Genomic DNA, 18,552 nt, shown 5'->3' on the forward strand with positions numbered 1-18,552 from the left:
CTCCTTCCCGTGACGCAAACCCACACACAGCCACGCACCCCTCCCCCCTCCCACCCTGGCGAGGGGCAGCGCGGTGTCGTCTGGGGGCGGGTGCCCCTGATGCCCCCAGGGCGTCAGTGGGGAGCTGCAGGGGCTCGGGTGCCGGGCTTCTCCCCAGAGGGGGCCCCAGCTGGGCGGACAGCACCCTAGTGGGTGGGCCGTCCCCACTGTCCTGGCTGCGCCGGGTGAGGACAGGGTGCAGGGTATACCCGTGACAGATGAGGGGCCGCGCCGGTCCCACCACACGGAACCTGGGCCCTGCGCCCCCAGACCCCCTCCCCCAGCTTGCTTCCCTGCAGCCTGCAGCTCCCTCGGCCTGGGACCCTCCCCACTGCAGAGGGCTCCCTGCGCCAGGCCTGGGGGCCCCAGGTCAGAAGTCGCCTGTCCCTGGGATGCACGTGGGGGTCTCAGGAGCCCGTTGCCACCATCTGTGCCAGGAGGGTGGGGTGGGGTCTCCAGCCCAGGGTGGGCAGACGGGTGACAGACTCTCTCTTCTCCCCGCGGCAGGAGGTGGGGCCCGAGGCAGCCGAGGCCTCCCAGTCAGCACGATCGTCGACGTGGACCGTGTGGCTGGCTCAGCGCCTGGGCCGGGCAGCAGCATCCCGGGGGTGTGGACGGGCCCCCGGAGGTCACGGGCCGGCGGGACGCTGACATCAGACCGCCCCGGCCTGAGCCCCGTCCTGGGGGGACCTGCCAAGCCCAAGGCCGGCCCACACCACGCCACCTTCGTCTGAGGCTGCCGCCCGCGCACCCGACCCAGCTGGCCGGCCCTCCCTCCCGTCCCGGCGTCCCAGCCGCCTGCCTGGACACACACGTGGAGAGCAGAGATCCCGAGGGAGCCTCTGAGCCTATCTCGAGGGCCTCGGACGGGCCTCCTCAGCCACCCCTGGGGGCCGAACCAGCAGAGGGCGGGGAGGGTCCTGGCACCGGACACTCGCCAGCGTTGGCTCAGGGCTCCCTGGCCCCCGCCCCAGCTCCCTCTCGGCGTCCAGCCTTCCCGCAATAAAGCGTCTTTGAGGACCAGATCGTCGGCCTCGTGCCTGGTCCTGGGGCCTGGACCCTGCCCTCAGGGAGCCGTTGTTCCCGTGGCCCTGTGCGTGTATCGGCAGGGGGCTGGGGAGAACCGGCTCTCGGGGGTGAGGTCGGAGGTGAGCAGGGAAATAAGGCTGGCCTCGCGGGGCACGAGGCTTAGCCTGTGGGCAGTGGGACGTGGTCCTGCCCCGTCCAGGGCCCTGGTCTTGTCCACGTCACAGCGCCTCGTGCAGCTCGGTGCAGGGTCTCCTCTTGGGGTGGCCGCCGGTGGGGGCAGAGCTTGGCCTGGGGACCCTTCAGGCCACTCTGACCCAATCCCCCGCCCTTGGCCTCATTTAGGGAGGTGGTCTGGCAGGGCCTGTCTCTGGAGGGACCACCTTAGGGGAAGCCTGACTGCCCTGCCCAGAAGGCCTGGGAAAGAGTGTCAGCCTGTGCAGGGGTCCTGAGGCTTGAGCGAGCCGGGAGGGGACGGGGTAGCAGGCCAGGCCAGTGGGCAGGACTGCCGTGTGACGCTGGGTGGGCAGGGCAGATAGAGACGGCACCATCAGCCCAGGTGCCTCGGCGGAACCCCGGCGCTGAGCAGCTGAGGGGCCCCCGGCACCCCTCCCTCCTCCGAGATGCATGTCAGGTTTGTCAGAAGGGCCCTAGGCCTGAGCGCGCCCTGGCCGCTGGGCTGCTCTGGGTCCTCCCAGGGAGCTGTGCTCTGAGCTGGGGGTGCCCGCGTGGAAGAGAGGGCCCGGCACCCACCGCGTGCCAAGCTGGGTACCCACTCGGTTTCTGCTCTCGCTCCGTCTGCACAGAGGGGAAAACGGGGGCCCAGAGAGAGTGCGATTTGGGGGTGCACAGTGAGACAGCTGCAGCGCCAGGCCCATCCCCAGGCCAGCCCTTCTCTCCGCCCCATGCAGGCAGCTGAGCTGACTCATGGGGACCGGGCCACCCACCACCACCACCCCCGCCGCCTCCGCGGCCCCTCAAATTGCAGAAGAGGTTCCCGCGGCAGCTCTGCCTGCAGCTGCAGTCACGAACCAGGGGCCAGCTGGGGCGGCAACTGTGGCCGTGTCTGGGGGGCGACACCCCAGCGTCCGTTCACAGACCTGGGCAGGACTCCAAGCCAGGTCTCTGTGGCCCTGGTGCCTGGCCGGGGCTTGGGATGGGAAGGAGGGCAGCCCAGGACAGAGGCGGGATGGCACGGGTGGTCCCGGCTACGAGGGGAAGCCCAGGGGCGAGAGGGCTTCCTGAGGGGGTGCCCCAGCGGGTCCAGGAGCAGTGGGGGCGGGGAGCTAGGACAGCAGGAAGGGGCTCTGGTATTGCCCACCTCCTCCGCTCCACTCCCCCTCCCCCCGGAGGCCCCACCCCAGGCTCGTCCTGGGAGCCACAGGCAGAAGTGCTGTAGAGAGGGTGGCAGAGGTCCCTGTCCCAGGGGGCATTGTGTGCAGTGGTGCACACACTCTCCTCTCTGTGCCTGGCCTCTTGCTGGCCAGGGGCCACATCCCATGCTCCAGGCCTGGGCCCTCAAAAGGGCTCAGCATGGGTAGGTGCTCTGGTTAGTATAGCTCACAAATAGACAGTGGCCAACCCTGTGGCCAGGTAGGGACCGGAAGCTGGGGCTGTGGGGGTCCAGGCCCCTTCCTGCCGTGTCATCCTGGAAGACTTCCTGGAGGAGGTGTCGTAGCTGAGACTCGAGGACATTGTCAGGTCCAGGACCAGCATGGCTGAGGCCAGAGGGGCCGGCTGGCTCAGGCAGGGTGAGTTGGGCAGCAGACATGGGGAACGTGTGGGCCTGGCACGGGAGGCAGCCAGGGTTAATCATTTCCAGGCGGCCCTGACCCCCACCTGCCCTGGCCACTCTGCTCCCGCCTCCTGCTGCTCCTCACGCCAGCCCAGGAGGAGCCATGGGGCGCTGGGCCTGGGTCCCCAGCCCCTGCCCCCCACTTGGGCTGTCCCTGCTCCTGCTGCTGCTGCTGCTGGTGCCTCGAGGGGCTCAGCCCCAGGCTGGCAGGGTGAGCACTGACCCCACTGCACTGTGATCATGGGCTCTCCGTGCCCACTCTGGGTCCTGGGGCTGAGGCCAGGGCAGGGTGTGGGGTGGGTGAAGGGCCCAGCATGGCGACGGCCAGCCTTCCGGGGGTGAGGTGGGCGTGCTGGGCTGGCCTGGGGGACGGGGGGCCTGGGGATCCAACCTGCTGGCCCCCACCCAGGGGCATGGAGACTGTTCGCCTCTCTGGGCCTCTGCTGGGTCCACGTGTTTGAGGTGGGGGCGGGGGGGGCCGCTGAAGGCCTCGCAGCTGCTCTCGTCTGTCCCCCAGAACAGACCCCCAGGGTTCGAGCCTGGAGGGCAGTGGTGCCAGCCCGGCAGACCCTGAGCCAGCTCAGCCTGACTCCTTGGACTCGGTGGGAGGGGAGGGGACAGGGTCCAGCTGAGGCCGTGGGAGAGCCAGTGTCCCCTGGTCCCTACGCCAAGACCTCAGGGCCCCAATATGGAAACTGAGTCAGGGCCTGAGTGTGAGCGGGGTCCATCCCACACCGACCCCATCACAGGCCTCTCGGCTCTTCCTAGAACCCAACGGAACCCCCAGAATGTAACGCCACAGTGACCCCTGGGACTCCCGCGATCCCCGTGACCTCGGTGACCCCCAGGACCCCCGCGATCCCCGTAACCTCGGTGACCCCCAGGACCCCAGCCACAGCGACAGCACCCAGGGCAGAGGGACCCCATGGAGGAGGGCTTACCCACCTGCCCAGGGCAGCCCCCTCCAATAGCAGCCCTGGGGGCACAGGTGGGTCAGGAAGGCTTCTTGGAGGTGGCAGGCTACACCTAGATGGGGGGTCTGGAGGAACACAGCAGCACTTAGGGAGTGGGGTATGTGATGGGGGTGGGAGGTGACCAGCGCGGAGCCCTTGACCCCCGTGTCTCCTCCAGCAGTGCTCACCGAGGCCGGGCAGCCCTGCAGGTTCCCCTTCCGCTACGGCGGCCGCATGGTCCACTCCTGCACTACAGAGGGAAGCGCCCACAGGAAGTGGTGGGTCCCAGTCCCCGTGCCCCGTGCCCGCCCTGGAGACGCTTCCGCTCCCTGCCCTCCGTACTCCACACTGAGCCTGGCACACAGCAGATGTAGTGAATGAATGAATGAGGGAGTGCGTGGGAGAAAGCCCCAGAGTGGTCAGCGTGGGTCCCTGCGTGAGTTGGCGTTACGGTGGGCGGGTCTCTGGCCTGGGACCCCCACGTCACCGCATGCGTCACCCCCAGGTGTGCCACGACTCACAACTATGACCGGGACAGGGCCTGGGGCTACTGTGTGCAGGCTTCCACCCCCCGGGAGGGCCCAGGTGGGTGCCGGGGGTCTGGGCCCGAGCGCAAGCTAGGAGGGGGCTGGGCCGGTGGTGGCGGTGAGCTTGAGGGGCGTCAGAGCTGACCTGGGGCTGGGGTCCTGCCTGGTGTGCAGGAGGGGGCTTTGGGGTTCATCCCACTGCAGGCCTCGGGGCCTGCAGGAGTGGGGAGTGGGGAACACCCTGCCCCGCAGGTCCTGCCCTCTCGGGGGGCCACATAACTGCTTTGGCCATTGCCGGGGGTCATAGCGCCCCCTGGTGGTCAGGCTGGGCCCTGCGGCTGCACAGGAACAGCCCTGGACGTGGAGGGGGCCCAAGGGGTCCGCAGGGTGTGGTGCTGGCAGCCCCGCTTACAAGGGTCCCAGGGCACACGGAAAAGGACTGCGCTGCCTGATGGGGGTCGGGCTTTCAGGGTGCTGGATGCAGAGCCAGAGGCCCACTTGCCCAGGGTCTGAGAGCTGGGCAGAGGATGTGGTGAGGAGGGGGAAGGCCTGCGCTCACTCCCAGGGCATGTACACACCACGGAACTCAGGAGGGGCATCTTTAAGGTGGCGAGAGTCACGGCGTGGGGAGGGAGTCACGAGGCCCGGCCGGGCTCTCAGACACACCCCTCCCTGCTGCGTGTGCCCAGCTGCCCTGGACCCATGTGCCTCTGGCCCCTGCCTCAACGGGGGCTCATGCTCCAGCACCCAGGACCCCGAGTCGTACCACTGCACCTGCCCCGTGGCCTTCACTGGCAAGGACTGCGGCACGGGTGAGCAGGGTGGGGGCTGCAGGGCAGGGGGCTGCCAGGCGCACGCGCGGGGAGCAGCGGCTCACTGTGCTGCCCCCAGGGAAATGCTTTGACGAGAGCCGCTACGAGTACCTGGAGGTGGGCGATCGCTGGGCCCGCGTGCACCGGGGCCAAGTGGAACAGTGCGAGTGTGCGGGGGGCCAGGTCCGGTGCCAGGGCACCCGCCACACAGGTACGGGGGGGCGGGCCGTATTGCTGGGCCTCCCACCCAGGGAAGGGGCTCGTCCAGGGCCACCCAGAGACGGGCACTGGGTGGGAACCAGGCCCTGCCCCTGCCCCTCGAGGCCCAGCTTCTGAGCCCTCCCCCCAGCTTGTCTGAGCAGTCCCTGCTTGAATGGGGGCACCTGTCACCTGATCGTGGCCACCGGGACCACTGTATGCGCCTGCCCCCCAGACCACGCCGGGCGGCTCTGCAACATTGGTGAGTCGCTCGACTTCAGAGCTGTGTGGCCCCGCGTCCTGGGGCCCAGGCTCACCACGCACCGTGCCGCCCGCAGTGCCGGCCCAGTCCTGCTTTGTGGGGAGTGGCACCGAGTACCGAGGCGTGGCCAGCACGGCGGCCTCGGGCCTCAGCTGCCTGGCCTGGAACTCCGACCTGCTCTACCAGGAGCTGCACGTGGACTCTGTGGGCGCCGCGGCCCTCCTCGGCCTGGGGCCCCACGCCTACTGCCGGTCAGCACCGGGCGGGCGGGGCCTGTCCCTGGGTCCTGACCCCTCGGCTTGAGAGGCTTTGTGGCGAGAGGAGCCCAGGGCCAGGGATCGGAACCACCTGCAGAAGGGGCCAAAGGCTGTGGGGTGCGGGTGGGCAGAGTGCCAGGAGCCGCACCCAGCTAGGGGTCCCCAGCTCTCTCCTCCCATCCGTCACTGAGGAGCCGTGACTGACTCCCCTGCCCACCTGCTTCTCCCTGCACCCCAGGAACCCGGACAAGGACGAGAAGCCCTGGTGCTACGTGGTGAAGGACAGCGCGCTCTCCTGGGAGTACTGCCGCCTGGCAGCCTGCGGTGCGCGCAGCTAGTGGCTGGGTGGGAAGCAGCAGGGTGGGGGCAGCACTGGCCCCGCCCCCGCTGAGATCACCGTGGTTTCGCCGTGGCCCAACCCACTCCACCCGCATGCCAGGCCTCCTCCCTCCGGAGGACCACGGCCCCATCGGAGAGATGGGGAAACTGAGGCTCACCAGAGCAGGGCTGGTCCAAGGCCACGCAGTGGGTTGACACCAGAGGTCAGAGCAGGCGAGCTGGTCACCGGGTCCTCTGGGTGGTCCAGCCGGGCTGCACTGTGCCAGGACGGTCCCCAGAGACAGGGAAGTGTGGGTGCACGTGGATAATGTGAGTACCCTGGAGTCAGACCCTGGCAGTGGGCTGCTCCATGAGGCCAGCCCGCCCCCTGGCCCCGTGCTCCAGGCCTCTCTACCATCCCGAGTTGGCTCTGGGGTCCCAGGCTGCTGGGAAGGACACGAATACCTGCCAGGTGTGCCAGGCCACCCTGGTTCCCACAAAGCCTTGTGACTGGGTGCGGTTCTCACCATCCTGCAGATGAGGAAACTGAGGCTCAGAGTAAGTCATGTGCCCACAGGGGCAGAGCTGGGGACCCTCTTTCAGACGAACTGCCTAGGCTGGGTCAGGAGGCAGGTGAACCACGGGGGACCTGAGGATGGTGGACGCAGCCAGTACCCTCTCTGGCCTGGGGTGTGCAGAAGGGACCCGGGGTGTGTGAGCGGGTAACCTGTGTTCCCAGGATCCCTTGCCAGAATCCAGCCCCCGCCCACCGAGGCCCTGCTGAGCCTGCCTGGGCCCGCGGCAGCTGGACCAGCCGGACGCCAGACCTGTGGCAAGAGGCACAAGAAGAGGAGCTTCCTACGGCCACGCATCATCGGTGGCTCGTCCTCGCTGCCCGGCTCCCACCCCTGGCTGGCCGCCATCTACATCGGGAACAGCTTCTGTGCCGGGAGCCTTGTCCATACCTGCTGGGTGGTGTCTGCCGCCCACTGCTTCTCCAACAGGTGAGCGGTTCTGGCCCCAGTGTCCACGACCCCTGCGCCATCCCTCAAGCCATCCACCTCTCCACCCACCGCTATCTAGGCCTCCGCTCCCCCACCCGGCCATACACCCATCATCCACTCTCTACCCGCTACCCATCTACGCACCCACCCGCCTGTCCTAACCATCACCCATGTGTCCCCACGTTCCGCCACCTACCCGTGTAAACCCCGTCCTTTGGTCCCTCCGTTCCCCGTTGCCCCTCTGACTGAGGTGGGACTCAGCGCTCAGCCCAGTGCTGGGCATGGAGACTGCCGAGACCCGCCCCATTCCTGCCCCGGGGTGCTGTCCCTGTCCCTGTCCCTGCCCGTGTGGCCGCGCAGCCCTGGTCCTCGCCCCGGGAGCTCCAGGTCTCCCCGCTCAGGGAGGGGCGGGGCGGGGCGGCCAGCGCGTGCGCGGCAGGGTGGTGGGTGTGGCCCGTGCCTCGCAGGGCCCGCCCCTTCCGGCCTCGCTCCCCCGGCCCAGACCGAGCTGGTGGCACCGTGGGGCGCAGGGAGCCCGAGGCCCCGCCCACTCGGCGGGCTACCGGAGCGGAGGGCCGGCTGGGGCTGGCGGCTGGGGGAAGGGTCAGGGGTGCGAGGCCCACTACCACACCCCAGGGTGGGGGACAGCGAGCTCAGGGCAAGAAAGGCCAACCCGTCCCCCGCTCCTCACGGCTGTGACGAGAACAAGGCTCTGCCGTGGGGAGTGGGGGGCTCTCTCTGAGGGAGGGTTCGGTGGGAGGGAACGGGCCTGACAGTGGCATCCCAGGGAGTGGGACGTGAGCGGGGGCTGGGGGCTTGGCAGCGTGAGAGTCCGACGGTGAGTCCCCATCAGTCACCCCAGGGACTACAGCGTAGGGGTGGGGGGCAGTGGGCATACGTCCTGCCCTGTGCTGACCGCTGTGCGACCTGTGAAACAGGACCCCTGAGGCCTCCCCAGTATGGATGGGATGGGGGTGGTTAAGAGGCTGGAGAAGGGGAGCAGGCATCCTCTGCTCACGTCCAGGGAGGGGCTGGGGAGGGCCAAGCTGGATGGAGGGGCCCGTCCCCTGTGGGCTGGACCCCAGCACCCTGGTCCCCGGCCTGGGCCAAGCAGGGCTGGAGGAGGTGGGTGGGACAGGGCATTCGTGCGCAGGTGCGGGGGGTGAGGGGAGTACTCAGGCTCCTGGGCCCACGGGTGACTTCACAGGAGGCCTGCCCCTGTAGCAGGGGCGTGGGGCAGAACCGGTGCCCAGAGCTGGGATCCGCAGCAACGTGGGTGCATGTCAGCGCAGACCCCACCTAGACCTGCACAAGGCACCCCAGGGTCATTCATGCCGCTGCCTCAGAGGCGGTGCTGCCAGGACGGGGGCTGTGGCCCTAGCTCCCCACTCCCTACTGCACTACGGCCCACACCCCAGCCCCTGCTCAGGTCTCTCCCAGGGCCTGGTGGGGGCGGGGGCCCTGCACAGCGTCACCCTCCTGGGATCGTCTACCGGATGCTCTGTCCCCGTGGGTAGGGGGCGAGCTGACCTCAGGGGCCCGAGAGTCATGCTGCCACCAGCTCCCACTGCACAGCCCCCCCAGGGAAAGTGTCTCTGTGGTGCTCGGCCAACACTTCTTCAACCGCACGACGGCCGTGACGCAGACGTTCGGCATAGAGAAGTACATCCCGTACCCCTTGTACTCGGTGTTCAACCCCAGTGACCATGACCTCGGTGAGGCTCGGGACCGGTGCTGTGTGCTCTGTGCACACCCAGGGCCAGAGCCAGGAGAGGCTGGAAGTGGGTGCCAGGCAGGGGAGGGTCCTCAGACACTCAGGGGATGGGTGGGAGGGAGGGGGAGGGGAAGGAGAGACAGAGCGGGGAAGGGCGGGGGGAGGGCAGCGAGAGCAGCTGGTGTGGCCGAGTGGCCTCGGTGCGGCTGGAGGAAACCCTGGCTGGCCAGCCTTGCTGGCCCTCCTGTCGCCTCCTGGGCCTCCCAGGCCGCAGCCCCTCTGCCCGGTGGGGCTGGACCCCGTGTGACCCAGCAGCCACCTTCGGCCCATCGTGGGCCCCCATGCTGCAGGCTGACCCCCTGCCTCTCTCCCGTCCAGTTCTGATCCGGCTGGAGAAGAAGGGGGAGCGCTGTGCTGTCCGCTCCCAGTTCGTCCAGCCCATCTGCCTGCCTGAGCCCGGCAGCACCTTCCCGGCTGGGCACAAGTGCCAGATAGCGGGCTGGGGCCACCAGGATGAGAGTGAGTGGGGTGGGCGCGAGGGGCCAGCGTCGTGCCCCCCGGGAGCAGCGGCCCAGCCCCGCAAGCCTCGCCCAGGCTGAGTGCCCCCTGTCGGCCGTCAGATGTGAGTGGCTACTCCAGCTTGCTGCGGGAGGCCCTGGTCCCCCTGGTCGCCGACCACAAATGCAGCAGCCCGGAGGTGTACGGGGCCGACGTCAGCCCCAACATGCTCTGCGCCGGCTACTTCGACTGCAGGTCTGACGCCTGCCAGGTGAGCCGGGACGGCCGCCCCGGGAGCACCCCCAGATGGGCGCTCACTATTGCTGGAGGCCCGGGGGCCAGGAGTGGGGTCCCTGCTCACAGGGGGCGGGGATTGAGGCCCGGGAGAGGCCGGCTCCCAAAGCCCAGGCTCGGGCCAGCTGTCCAGCCAAGGGCAGGGCTGGCCACGTGACGTCGAAGGCCAAACCCCTTTTCACCCAGAGTCCTCCCAAATGGGCTCGAGCGATCGGCCGATCCCAGTGTCCCGTTTCTCAAGGGCTCCTCGGGTCTGCACATCAGTGCTGAGTCAGAGAAGCTGCTTTACTCCCCACTTTTATAGGTGGGGAGACTGAGGCCCAGAGAGGTCTGCTCACTCTTCCCAGGTCACACAACTCACAGGTGGCAAAGGGGGGGGGGCTCGGCACTCAACCACGTGGTACAGCAAGCGCCCTGGGGGAAGTCAGGGGTGGCTTCATGGAGGAAGGGGCGCTGGCACTTGTCCCAGGGGGTGAATAGGGGTTTGCCAGGTCTGCTGGAGCGCGGGGCCGCCTGGTGCACGTGGTGGGCGGAGGGGGGACCCAGATGGAGGAGGGCTCAGCTGGTTGTGGAGGCGAGAGGGGGCCGCAGCAGCCCACTACTGGGAGGGTGCCCTGCCTATGCGGTTGGGGGAAGGGGGGCAGCCCCCTTACTTGGAATACCCATGTCATCTGTGCCCAAGCTCTCGGTAAGCCCACCTCGAGGGTTGACCCCTCTGGAGGCATGTTCCGGGTTGGGGCGAGGGAGCCTGGGGTGAGGGGGTGGTGGACTGTTTCATGGGTGTCGAGGAGCTGAGCCGTGAGCCTCCTGAGCCGGGCCCCAGGCTCTGACCGGCCGCTCTGCGCAGGGGGACTCAGGCGGGCCCCTGGCCTGCGAGAAGAACGGCGTGGCCTACCTGTACGGCATCATCAGCTGGGGTGACGGCTGCGGGCAGTTCAACAAGCCCGGCGTCTACACCCGCGTGACCCGTTACGTGGACTGGATCAGCGACCGGATCCGGCCCCCCAAGCGGCCCGTGAATCCCTCCTGAGACCACCCCTGGGGACATCGTGCCTCCTGCCGTTCCCTCCTCACTGGCAATAAACGTGTTTCCAAAAAGACCCCGGCCCACACTGCCTGTCCCGCTGCCGCCAGCTCAGCCTTCCCCGCCCCCAGGCCGTGACCCCCGACCCAGCTTTGTGGATGCTGTGGCTTCAGGGCTGGGGCCCCCAAGCCAACACCCCAGCTGCTCAGAGGAGAAGGGAGCCTGTGACCCCACAGGGAGGGTCTGGCCCCACGGCCTGGGCAGTCAGGACGGGGATCCAGACGAGACCTTCTCCAGAGCAGGAGCTGTGCCCAGCCAGACCCCGCTCAGACCCTCCCCCAGGCAAGTGGGGCTTGGGTCCGGGCGCCTTGGGCTGTCCCACGGCAGCGGACGCTAGAACTTAAGACAGGTTATTTGGGAAAACCCCTGGCTATCATTTTGCTTCAAGGAGGCAGCCCGCCGGACTGCAACTCTCCCTCAGCCGTGTTTTCTAGGTGGGGAGAACTGGAGACTTCCTCTGAAGGAAGCCAGGGGAAGGGAGGAGCCCCGATGCCAGGGTGAGTGGAGGGTAGTGGGTTGCACCAGCCAGGCAAGACACTGTGGGCACGGGATCTGAGATGCCCAAAGGGCCCAGAATCCTGGGCCAGAGGAAGCAGCACATGCAAAGGTCCTGAGACAGGAGGCTGATGGTGGCTTATTTATTTATTTATTTTTATAAATTTGTTTATTTGTTTATTTATGTATTTATTGGCTGTGTTGAGTCTCCGTTGCTGCGCGTGGGCTTCCTCTGGTTGCAGCGAGTAGGCGCTGCTCTTTGTCGCGGAGCATGGGCTCTAGGCGCGCGGGCTTCAGTAGTTGCAGCACGCGGGCTCAGTAGCTGTGGCTCGCAGGCTCTAGAGCGCAGGCTCAGTAGTTGTGGCGCATGGGCTTCGTTGCTCCGCGGCATGTGGGATCTTCCCGGACCAGGGCTCGAACGCGTGTCCCCTGAATTGGCAGGTGGACTCTTAACCACTGCGCCACCGGGGAAGCCCCTGGTAGTGGCTTATTTGAATCAAAGTAAGGAAGTGTGGCTGAGGCCAAAGAGGGTGGGATTGTGTGTGTGTGGGGGGGCTGTAGTGAGGTGCTGGGGGTGTCCCAAGTGTCCCTGATGGGACAGCAGGGTGGGGATGTGATGACATTTGTGGTCAGGAGAAGAGGCCTGGGTGTATGGGGGTGGGTCAGAGCGGTGCCCGGCGCTGGGACCCCTGGTCTCAGGGAGGCTCAGGAAGAGGGTGGCATTCAGCGCATCCAGCCCCAGCCCCACCCATCCTGCTCTGGGCATGGGGCCCCTGCCCAGAGCAGCCCAGAGGGTGGGGTCCTTCTCCCCACAGTCCTACTCCCCTCTGCTGTCATCTCCACAGCTCCACCTGGATCGGGTCTCGCCGCCTGTCCCGGGTGACACGCCAGGGCTTCCTCCATGTCACCCCTCCCATCTGGGAGCCTACCCCCAGTCTCTGTGTGATCTGACTCCACCTGCCTCCAGCCCCTCTTCTGCCCCACAACTGCACTCTGACCACTCGGGCCTCCTTGTGTTCGTGGAACTGACCAGGGCCCTTGCTGGCGGTGCTCCCACTGCTGCCTAGAACATTCCCTCCTGCACCGCCCCTCCCCCTTCACTCAGCCTTTGGAGCCCCGAGAGGCCTGACCGTTGCCTGAATGGGGTCCCCTGGCCACACCCAGCTGCAGAGGAAGCCGGGAGGGCAGGGAACAGGGTTGTCATGACAGGACCAGACAAATCACCAGGGACATGCACTGCCCCCAGCAAAGCCGGAGGAAGAGAGACGGGCACTGGGAGGACAGCAGTGTGTGTGCCCATCGCCCCAAATGCCGGGGGTGGGGCTCAGAGCCCTGAAGCGGACTGGGACGTGCTGCTGAAGCCCCACCACGTTGACTGCAGCCAGGGCAGCGGAGGCGGGTGCTGGAGCCCCAGGAGCGTGGAGGGTGGAGCGGCTCGCACTCGTGACTCTCGGACCTCCGACCGCCTGTTCTCGGCCTCCAGGAAGCGTGTTGCTTCAGTCCCACCGCACCTCTGCCTGACGTGAGCTCTCCCTGACCTCCTCCCCTGGGAGTGCCGAGCGTGGATCTGTTAAAGAGGTGACGTGCATTTATAGATGGTCTAACGTCAAGCCAGCCTTGCATTCCTGTAGTGAGCCGTGCTGAGTCAGGGTGGGAGCCAGCTACCTTCCGTCGGCTTCTCCAGATTTATTCCCCACCTTGCCCGGTGCCCTATAGGCTGATCTTGATGGGCTGTGTCAGTGGGCTCCTGCGCCCTTTGGGGGAGCCCCAGCAGGAGGTCAGAGGAGGGAGGAGTGTGAGGTTGGGGTGCTGATTTCCCTGGCTCCCTCTTCTGGGGTCGCCTCAGTGTTATAGGTTGGATTGTGTCCTCCCCAAGCTCGTATATTGGAGTCCTAACCCCTAGGACCTCAGAATGTGACCTGATGTGGAAAGGGGATCTTTAGAGAGTGTGGGGCCTGATCCAATATGAGTGCGTTCCCCTAAGAAGGGGAAATTTGGACGCAGAGACATGCATAGAAGAAAGATGATGTGAAGAGACACAGCGGGGAGATGGCCCCTCAACAAGGCAAGGACAGAGCCTGGAGCAGGTCCTCAACCGTCAGAAGGACCAGCCCTGCTGGCCTCCAGAATGGTGAGACGATTTCTGTTGGTTAAGCCCCCGGTCTGTGGTGCTTTGTGACGGTACCCCAGCAAGGGATACACCCAGATCCCTTAACTGAAGGCCGTGATCCTCCCAAGATGGAAATGACGCCCCTTCGTGGTTCAGGGAACCCCCCACCTCAGATCTAGAGGTGGTTCCACGGCTCTCTGACTGGCCGGGGGCTACACAGCCACGTACTGTGCCCCTTACGTACAAAAGGTGTGGTTCCTTCCAAGAGCACACCTTTGTGGGTAATCCCTCCTTGAACTGCCCTAACGTAGTGTCAGCTGCTGGGGCCCCGGCTTACGCATTCTGTCATACTTGTTATAAGCTTTTCTTGGATTGACTTAAAGTTTGTTTAGGGTTTTACATTTACGTTCGTGAGTGACACTGGCCTGTCATTTTCCTCTCGTATACTCTTGGAATGACTGTCTTGTACTCTTTGAATGGCTGTACTGATCTCGTAGAAAGAGATCAAGAATGTCCCTTCTTTCCTGATCCACTGGAGGGCTGCAGAAAGCTGGAATGATCTGTGTGTTGAAAGTTTGGTAGAATCCCCCGTAAAATTCCCTGGGCCCAGTGTTTTCTTTGCAGGATGTTATTTAACTACTGAGTCATTTTTCATGCTCTGGGACTTGTGGAGAACGCTGTTTCTCCTTGAGCTAGCTTTAGGAAGTTACACTTCCGTGAGTGTATCTGTCTCCATTTCCACGTCTATTGCCGTAAAGCTGTTCGCTTGGCATCGCACCTCACACGTCAGCAGTTACTGGCTGTCAGCACGTGGGTGGTGTTCCGCTGTCTGCTGTCACTCCTGCTGAGAAATCTGCTTTAAGTCGAACTGTTGTTCTCTTGCCATGACTCCGCCCCCCCCAACCCCCGCCCGGCAGCCTTCCTGCCTTTTGTCTTTGCTGTGCTGCGGCCTCACCACCACACGTGCGGGTGGGGGCGTCTCCCCGACTCATCCCGCCTGCTGTGTGCGGACTCCTGTTCAGCTTGGACGTTTGCCGGTGCCCTTGGCCGTGGCGACTCGGCGGGGTCCAGGCTCCTTGTCTGCAGAGCTTCCAGACATTGTGTATCAGAGCGCTGCCGCGATGACACAGATGACATCCAAACGCAGCGACGTACAAGCAGCCACGTACTGAGCTCACGACGCCGGGCGGGTTGGTAACGTGGCCTTGCTTGGCGGGGTGCGTCTCGCCGCCTGGGCTGGCTCCGCCACGTACCTGGGTCGTCAGCGGGTCTTAGGCGGTTCTGCCCCCGGGGGCTGGCTGGCTCCTGGCTGGGGCCGTGGGGTGACCGGGCCACACGTCTTCTGTCATCCGGCAGGCTAGCCTGGGCCCGTTCACATGGTGGTGGCCGGGTTCCAAAGAAAGAGTGGACGTGAGCTGCTCAAAGCAGATTCCGGGGTAGAGAGGCAGGCTCCACCTCTCGGTGGGAGGAGGTCACATTTCAAGGGGTGTGGGTGCAGGGGAGGGGCCTTTGCAGCCATTTACTCAATCTTCCACACTGTCTGTGCCAGTCTGCTCGGGCTGCCTTAACAGAAGGCCACAGACTGCAGGGCTCACACAACAGAAATTTCTCGTGGTTCTGGAGGCTGAAGTTCAAGATGAAGGCCCAGTAAGGCTGATCTCTGGGGAGGCCTCTCCTCCAGGCTTGCAGACGGCCGCTGTCCTGCTGTGTCCTCACGTGGCCTTGCCCTGTGTGTGTGCTGAGAGAGAGAGAGAGCTCTGGTGTTTCTCCCTGTGTTTTAAGGCCACAATCCTATGGGATTAGGGCCCCACCCTTATGACCTCATTTAACCTTAATTACCTCCTTAAAGATCCGATCTCCAGGGACTTCCCTGGTGGTCCAGTGGTTAAGGCTCTGCACTTCGATCCCTGGTCAGGCAACTAGATGCCGCATGTCACAACTAAAAGATCCTGCGTGCCACAACTAAGACTTGTGCAGCCAAGTAAATAAATAAATAGATATTTAAATATTAAAAAAAAAATCTCATCTCCAAATACAGTCATATTGGGGGTTAGGGCTTCAACAGATGGATTAGCGGGGACACAGTTGGGTCCATAACACCCCATCTCGCCATGCAGTGGATGAGGAGGGTGGCAGACGTGCAGGGCTGGGAGGTGGCGGTCATCACCTCCTCCCACTCTGCTGGCCAGAGCCCCTTCATGTGGCCCCACCCGACCGAGGGGAGCTGGGAATTGTGAAGGAGTGACACGGGGTATCGCTCGTGTGGACACAGGCGTAGAGTTTCCCACGATCAGCTGGTGTGTGTCCTTCTCCAGCATCACTGAGCACCTGGAGATACGAGACAAGGCGGCCTGGCCCTGGTCCCCATCACTCCCTTGTGTTTGTGAAACCCGTGATCATTTTGAGAGACCCTCACATACATCATCTCATTTAGGGGCTCATCATAATAACGTCAGGCTGGAAGAGGAAAGAGGCCAGAAAAGTCGTGTGATGGTTAAAGTTCATTTGGATGGTGAACGGCAGGTGCAGCATCTGATGGCAGGTCCCTCGGCCGCAGAGCCACAGATGGGGTGACACTGCCCTGGGGCCATGGAGTCTGGCAGTGGTGGCAGTGTCCTTGGCAGTGATGTCCAGCAGCAGTGCCCGTGGCTGTGTGGCCAGCCGGTGGTACAGCTCTGACCCACGGTCGGGGGGCTTCTTGGAAGGCGGCTGTGGAGTCCGGCAGGGCAGTGGCGCAGGGCGGGCGTGGCGTCCGGTCTCACGAGCGTGGCTGTGCTCCCCTGGCGCCCTATCTCCTGCAGCTCCCGCTGGATCCGCACCTCCCCTGGGTTCTACTCAACACCTGACATTCTTCCAGCAGATTCCTTCCTGCTTCAGTGGCCAGAGTCAGCTTCTGCCACTTGCAACCAGCAACTCTGGCCGCAACAGCTGGGGAAACTGTCTTAGTCCGCTCAGGCTGCTATAACAAAAACACTGTAGACCGCGAGGCTAAAACAGCAGGTTCATTTCTCACGGGTCTGGAGGCTGGAGGTCAGAGATCAGGATGCCAGGCTGGGGTCAGGTGAGAGCCCTCTTCCAGGCGTGCAGATGTCTGCTTTCTGGCTGTGTCCTCAGTGCTGGGTGAGGAGAAGGAACTTGTCCCTCATGCCTCTTCTTATAAGGACAGTAATCCAGTCCTGGGGACCCCACCCTCGTGACCTCATCACCTCCCAAAGGCCTCACCGCTTCATACCATCCCCTTGGGGGTTGGGCTTCAACGTGAACTTGGGGGGTGGGGACACAAACATTCGGTCCACAGCAGGAACTTAGGAGAGAGAGGCCAGGAGCCCAGCCAGGGTCTGGGAGTGGGAGCCAGGCAGGCAGATCAGCCCACCTCTAAGTAGCCGGCGGGGGGCGGGGGGAGCCGTCTGTCCCCACGGCGGCCCGCATTCTCTCGGGCCAGTGCAGGAGCAGGTGCAGCTTCCAGGCACGGCAGGAGCCTGGGTCGGGGCCAGCGCTCGGGAATGCAGCGGGGCACTGACCCTCCCTGCAGGGATGACCAAGTGCCAGGCGCCTGGGGCGGCGGATGTGTTGGTGGCCACAGCCCCCAGCGCCACCGGGCTCCACGCCGGCTGTCCTGGGCCAGCCCCTGGGGGCCTGAGATGTGTGGGGAGCGTGAATGGGGCTCTGTGGTCGGGCAACTGCTCTGCAGAAGGCGGCTGGCGGCTGCACAGGTGCCGCTGGAGGTGGTGCTGGAGGAGGGGACACAGGAGACACAGAGCTGCTTCCTGGGCCTGGCGTGACACTGCTCTGCATTACGCCCTGGCAAGACATCCCCAGGGCATCTGAATGAGGGTGGTGCCCACCAGGGACCTGCCTTCTCAGCTCCCCAGAGACAGTGAGGAGGGGAGTGGGTGCCCAGAGAGGAAGGACCTGGCCCTCTCTGTGCCCAGCATGGCGGCTGCTGAGCTGGGACTTCAGCCCAGGGCTCTGCCTGCCCCCACGGATCCTGTGCCCCGCTCGGGGCTCAGCCAACGTGGGTCAGTCCTGGAGGCGCCCGCAGCTCTGAGCGTTAGTTCCTCCTCCGTGAGAGGCAAGACCTGGATGGGATGAAGATGCACACGCTTGTTCCCACCCAGGCGGATTTCAGGGTAACGGGACACCACTGAGCCCTCCCCTCTCCTCCCGGCGGGACATCAGCTCCCTTAGGGTGGGACCTCGGGTAGGGTACATTGCTTCTCCTCGCTCTTCTAGGGAGCTGCCCCATCTCTGCCACTGGCCCCTCGCCTTGTTGGTTGCTCCTGAAGGGGTGAATGTCAGAGGTTGTCTTAGAGATGGATGGGGGCTGAAGTCTGAGATGTCGACCTGCCAGGTCCCCCAACCACCTGGGTTCCCAAAGAACAGCGGGCAGCTGGACTGGAGCTACAGGGTGGAGGAGGGGAAATCCGGAAGGTCAGCGCTCCCCCACTGCAAAGGGGACTCTCGGGGGGCCTTTATAGAGCAGCAGAGAACCTCTGTGCCATCCTTGCCCGGAGGGATAGCTCTCAGCCCCGGGGCGGGGGGGAAGGGGGAACCGAGACCGCGGCACTGTGGTCCCACTCACTACTGGGCAGCAACCTGCCCTGGGATTCCTGCTGCCAGGGGACGTGAATGAACCCCCCTCCATCACCCTGCCTGGGGAGCGGGGGTGGTCTGGGGGGAGCAGAGAGGGGGCTTGGAGGGCTGGGGGGCGGGGCAATGTCTCGGCCAGGGTCGACCCACGGTCATTCTGTGGTCAGCGGTGTCTGGTGACAGCTCGGGGTGGTGGGAGGGACAGGTGCCGGAGGGCGAAGCCAGCTCGGTTGAGGCGCACTTTAAAATTGGGCCAAGCGCTTGGACGCGCGGACGCCCCCTTCCCGTCCGGCGTTTCCTTTGCTTTTGGAGGGGAGCCCGCTTCCCCCGCCCCCCGCCCGGGGTGAGCAGTGCCGGAGCGCCAGCGGCCGAGCCCCGCAATGTGCCTGGCTCCGGAGGGCGCTCAGGTGGCCTCAGGTGCCGCCGGGCGCAGCGCCGGGGCGGGGCGCCGGTAGGGCAGGGCCGGCTGGGCGCGCACCTCGCCCCGCCCGCGCGCCGCCCCGCCCGCCCCGCCGGCCGGCGCAGGGCCCTCCCGGAGCTATTTTGAAAGTGACCCTGGGCTGGGCGGCCGCGGGG

The 18,552-nt window shown here is 65.4% G+C and overlaps 2 protein-coding genes across 3 annotated transcripts in view; both read left to right on the plus strand.

Annotated features, from left to right (window-relative positions):
* RGS12 (regulator of G protein signaling 12) overlaps nucleotides 1–1,117 on the plus strand; it is a 118,826-nt gene extending 117,709 nt beyond the window's left edge. For both annotated transcript variants that reach the window (XM_079921064.1, XM_079921065.1), the window contains exon 19: nucleotides 547–1,117. In XM_079921064.1, the coding sequence (XP_079777190.1) occupies nucleotides 547–773 (227 nt within the window). In that variant the 3' untranslated portion in view covers nucleotides 774–1,117. The remainder of the gene's footprint in view (nucleotides 1–546) is intronic.
* Nucleotides 1,118–2,948: 1,831 nt separating this feature from the next.
* HGFAC (HGF activator) lies at nucleotides 2,949–11,396 on the plus strand. Its single transcript, XM_079920629.1, is given in 15 exon segments — nucleotides 2,949–3,071; nucleotides 3,629–3,848; nucleotides 3,995–4,091; nucleotides 4,319–4,398; nucleotides 5,030–5,152; nucleotides 5,232–5,446; nucleotides 5,448–5,495; nucleotides 5,498–5,612; nucleotides 5,689–5,863; nucleotides 6,108–6,193; nucleotides 6,927–7,191; nucleotides 8,767–8,906; nucleotides 9,284–9,424; nucleotides 9,526–9,674; nucleotides 10,545–11,396. Coding segments are annotated over 15 exon segments (2,145 nt in total). The 5' UTR covers nucleotides 2,949–2,963; the 3' UTR covers nucleotides 10,728–11,396.
* The last annotated feature ends 7,156 nt before the right edge of the window (nucleotides 11,397–18,552 follow it).

This window comes from Stenella coeruleoalba (assembly GCF_951394435.1).
Source record: "Stenella coeruleoalba genome assembly, chromosome: 4".
In the NCBI taxonomy this organism is placed as follows: Eukaryota; Metazoa; Chordata; class Mammalia; order Artiodactyla; family Delphinidae; genus Stenella; species Stenella coeruleoalba.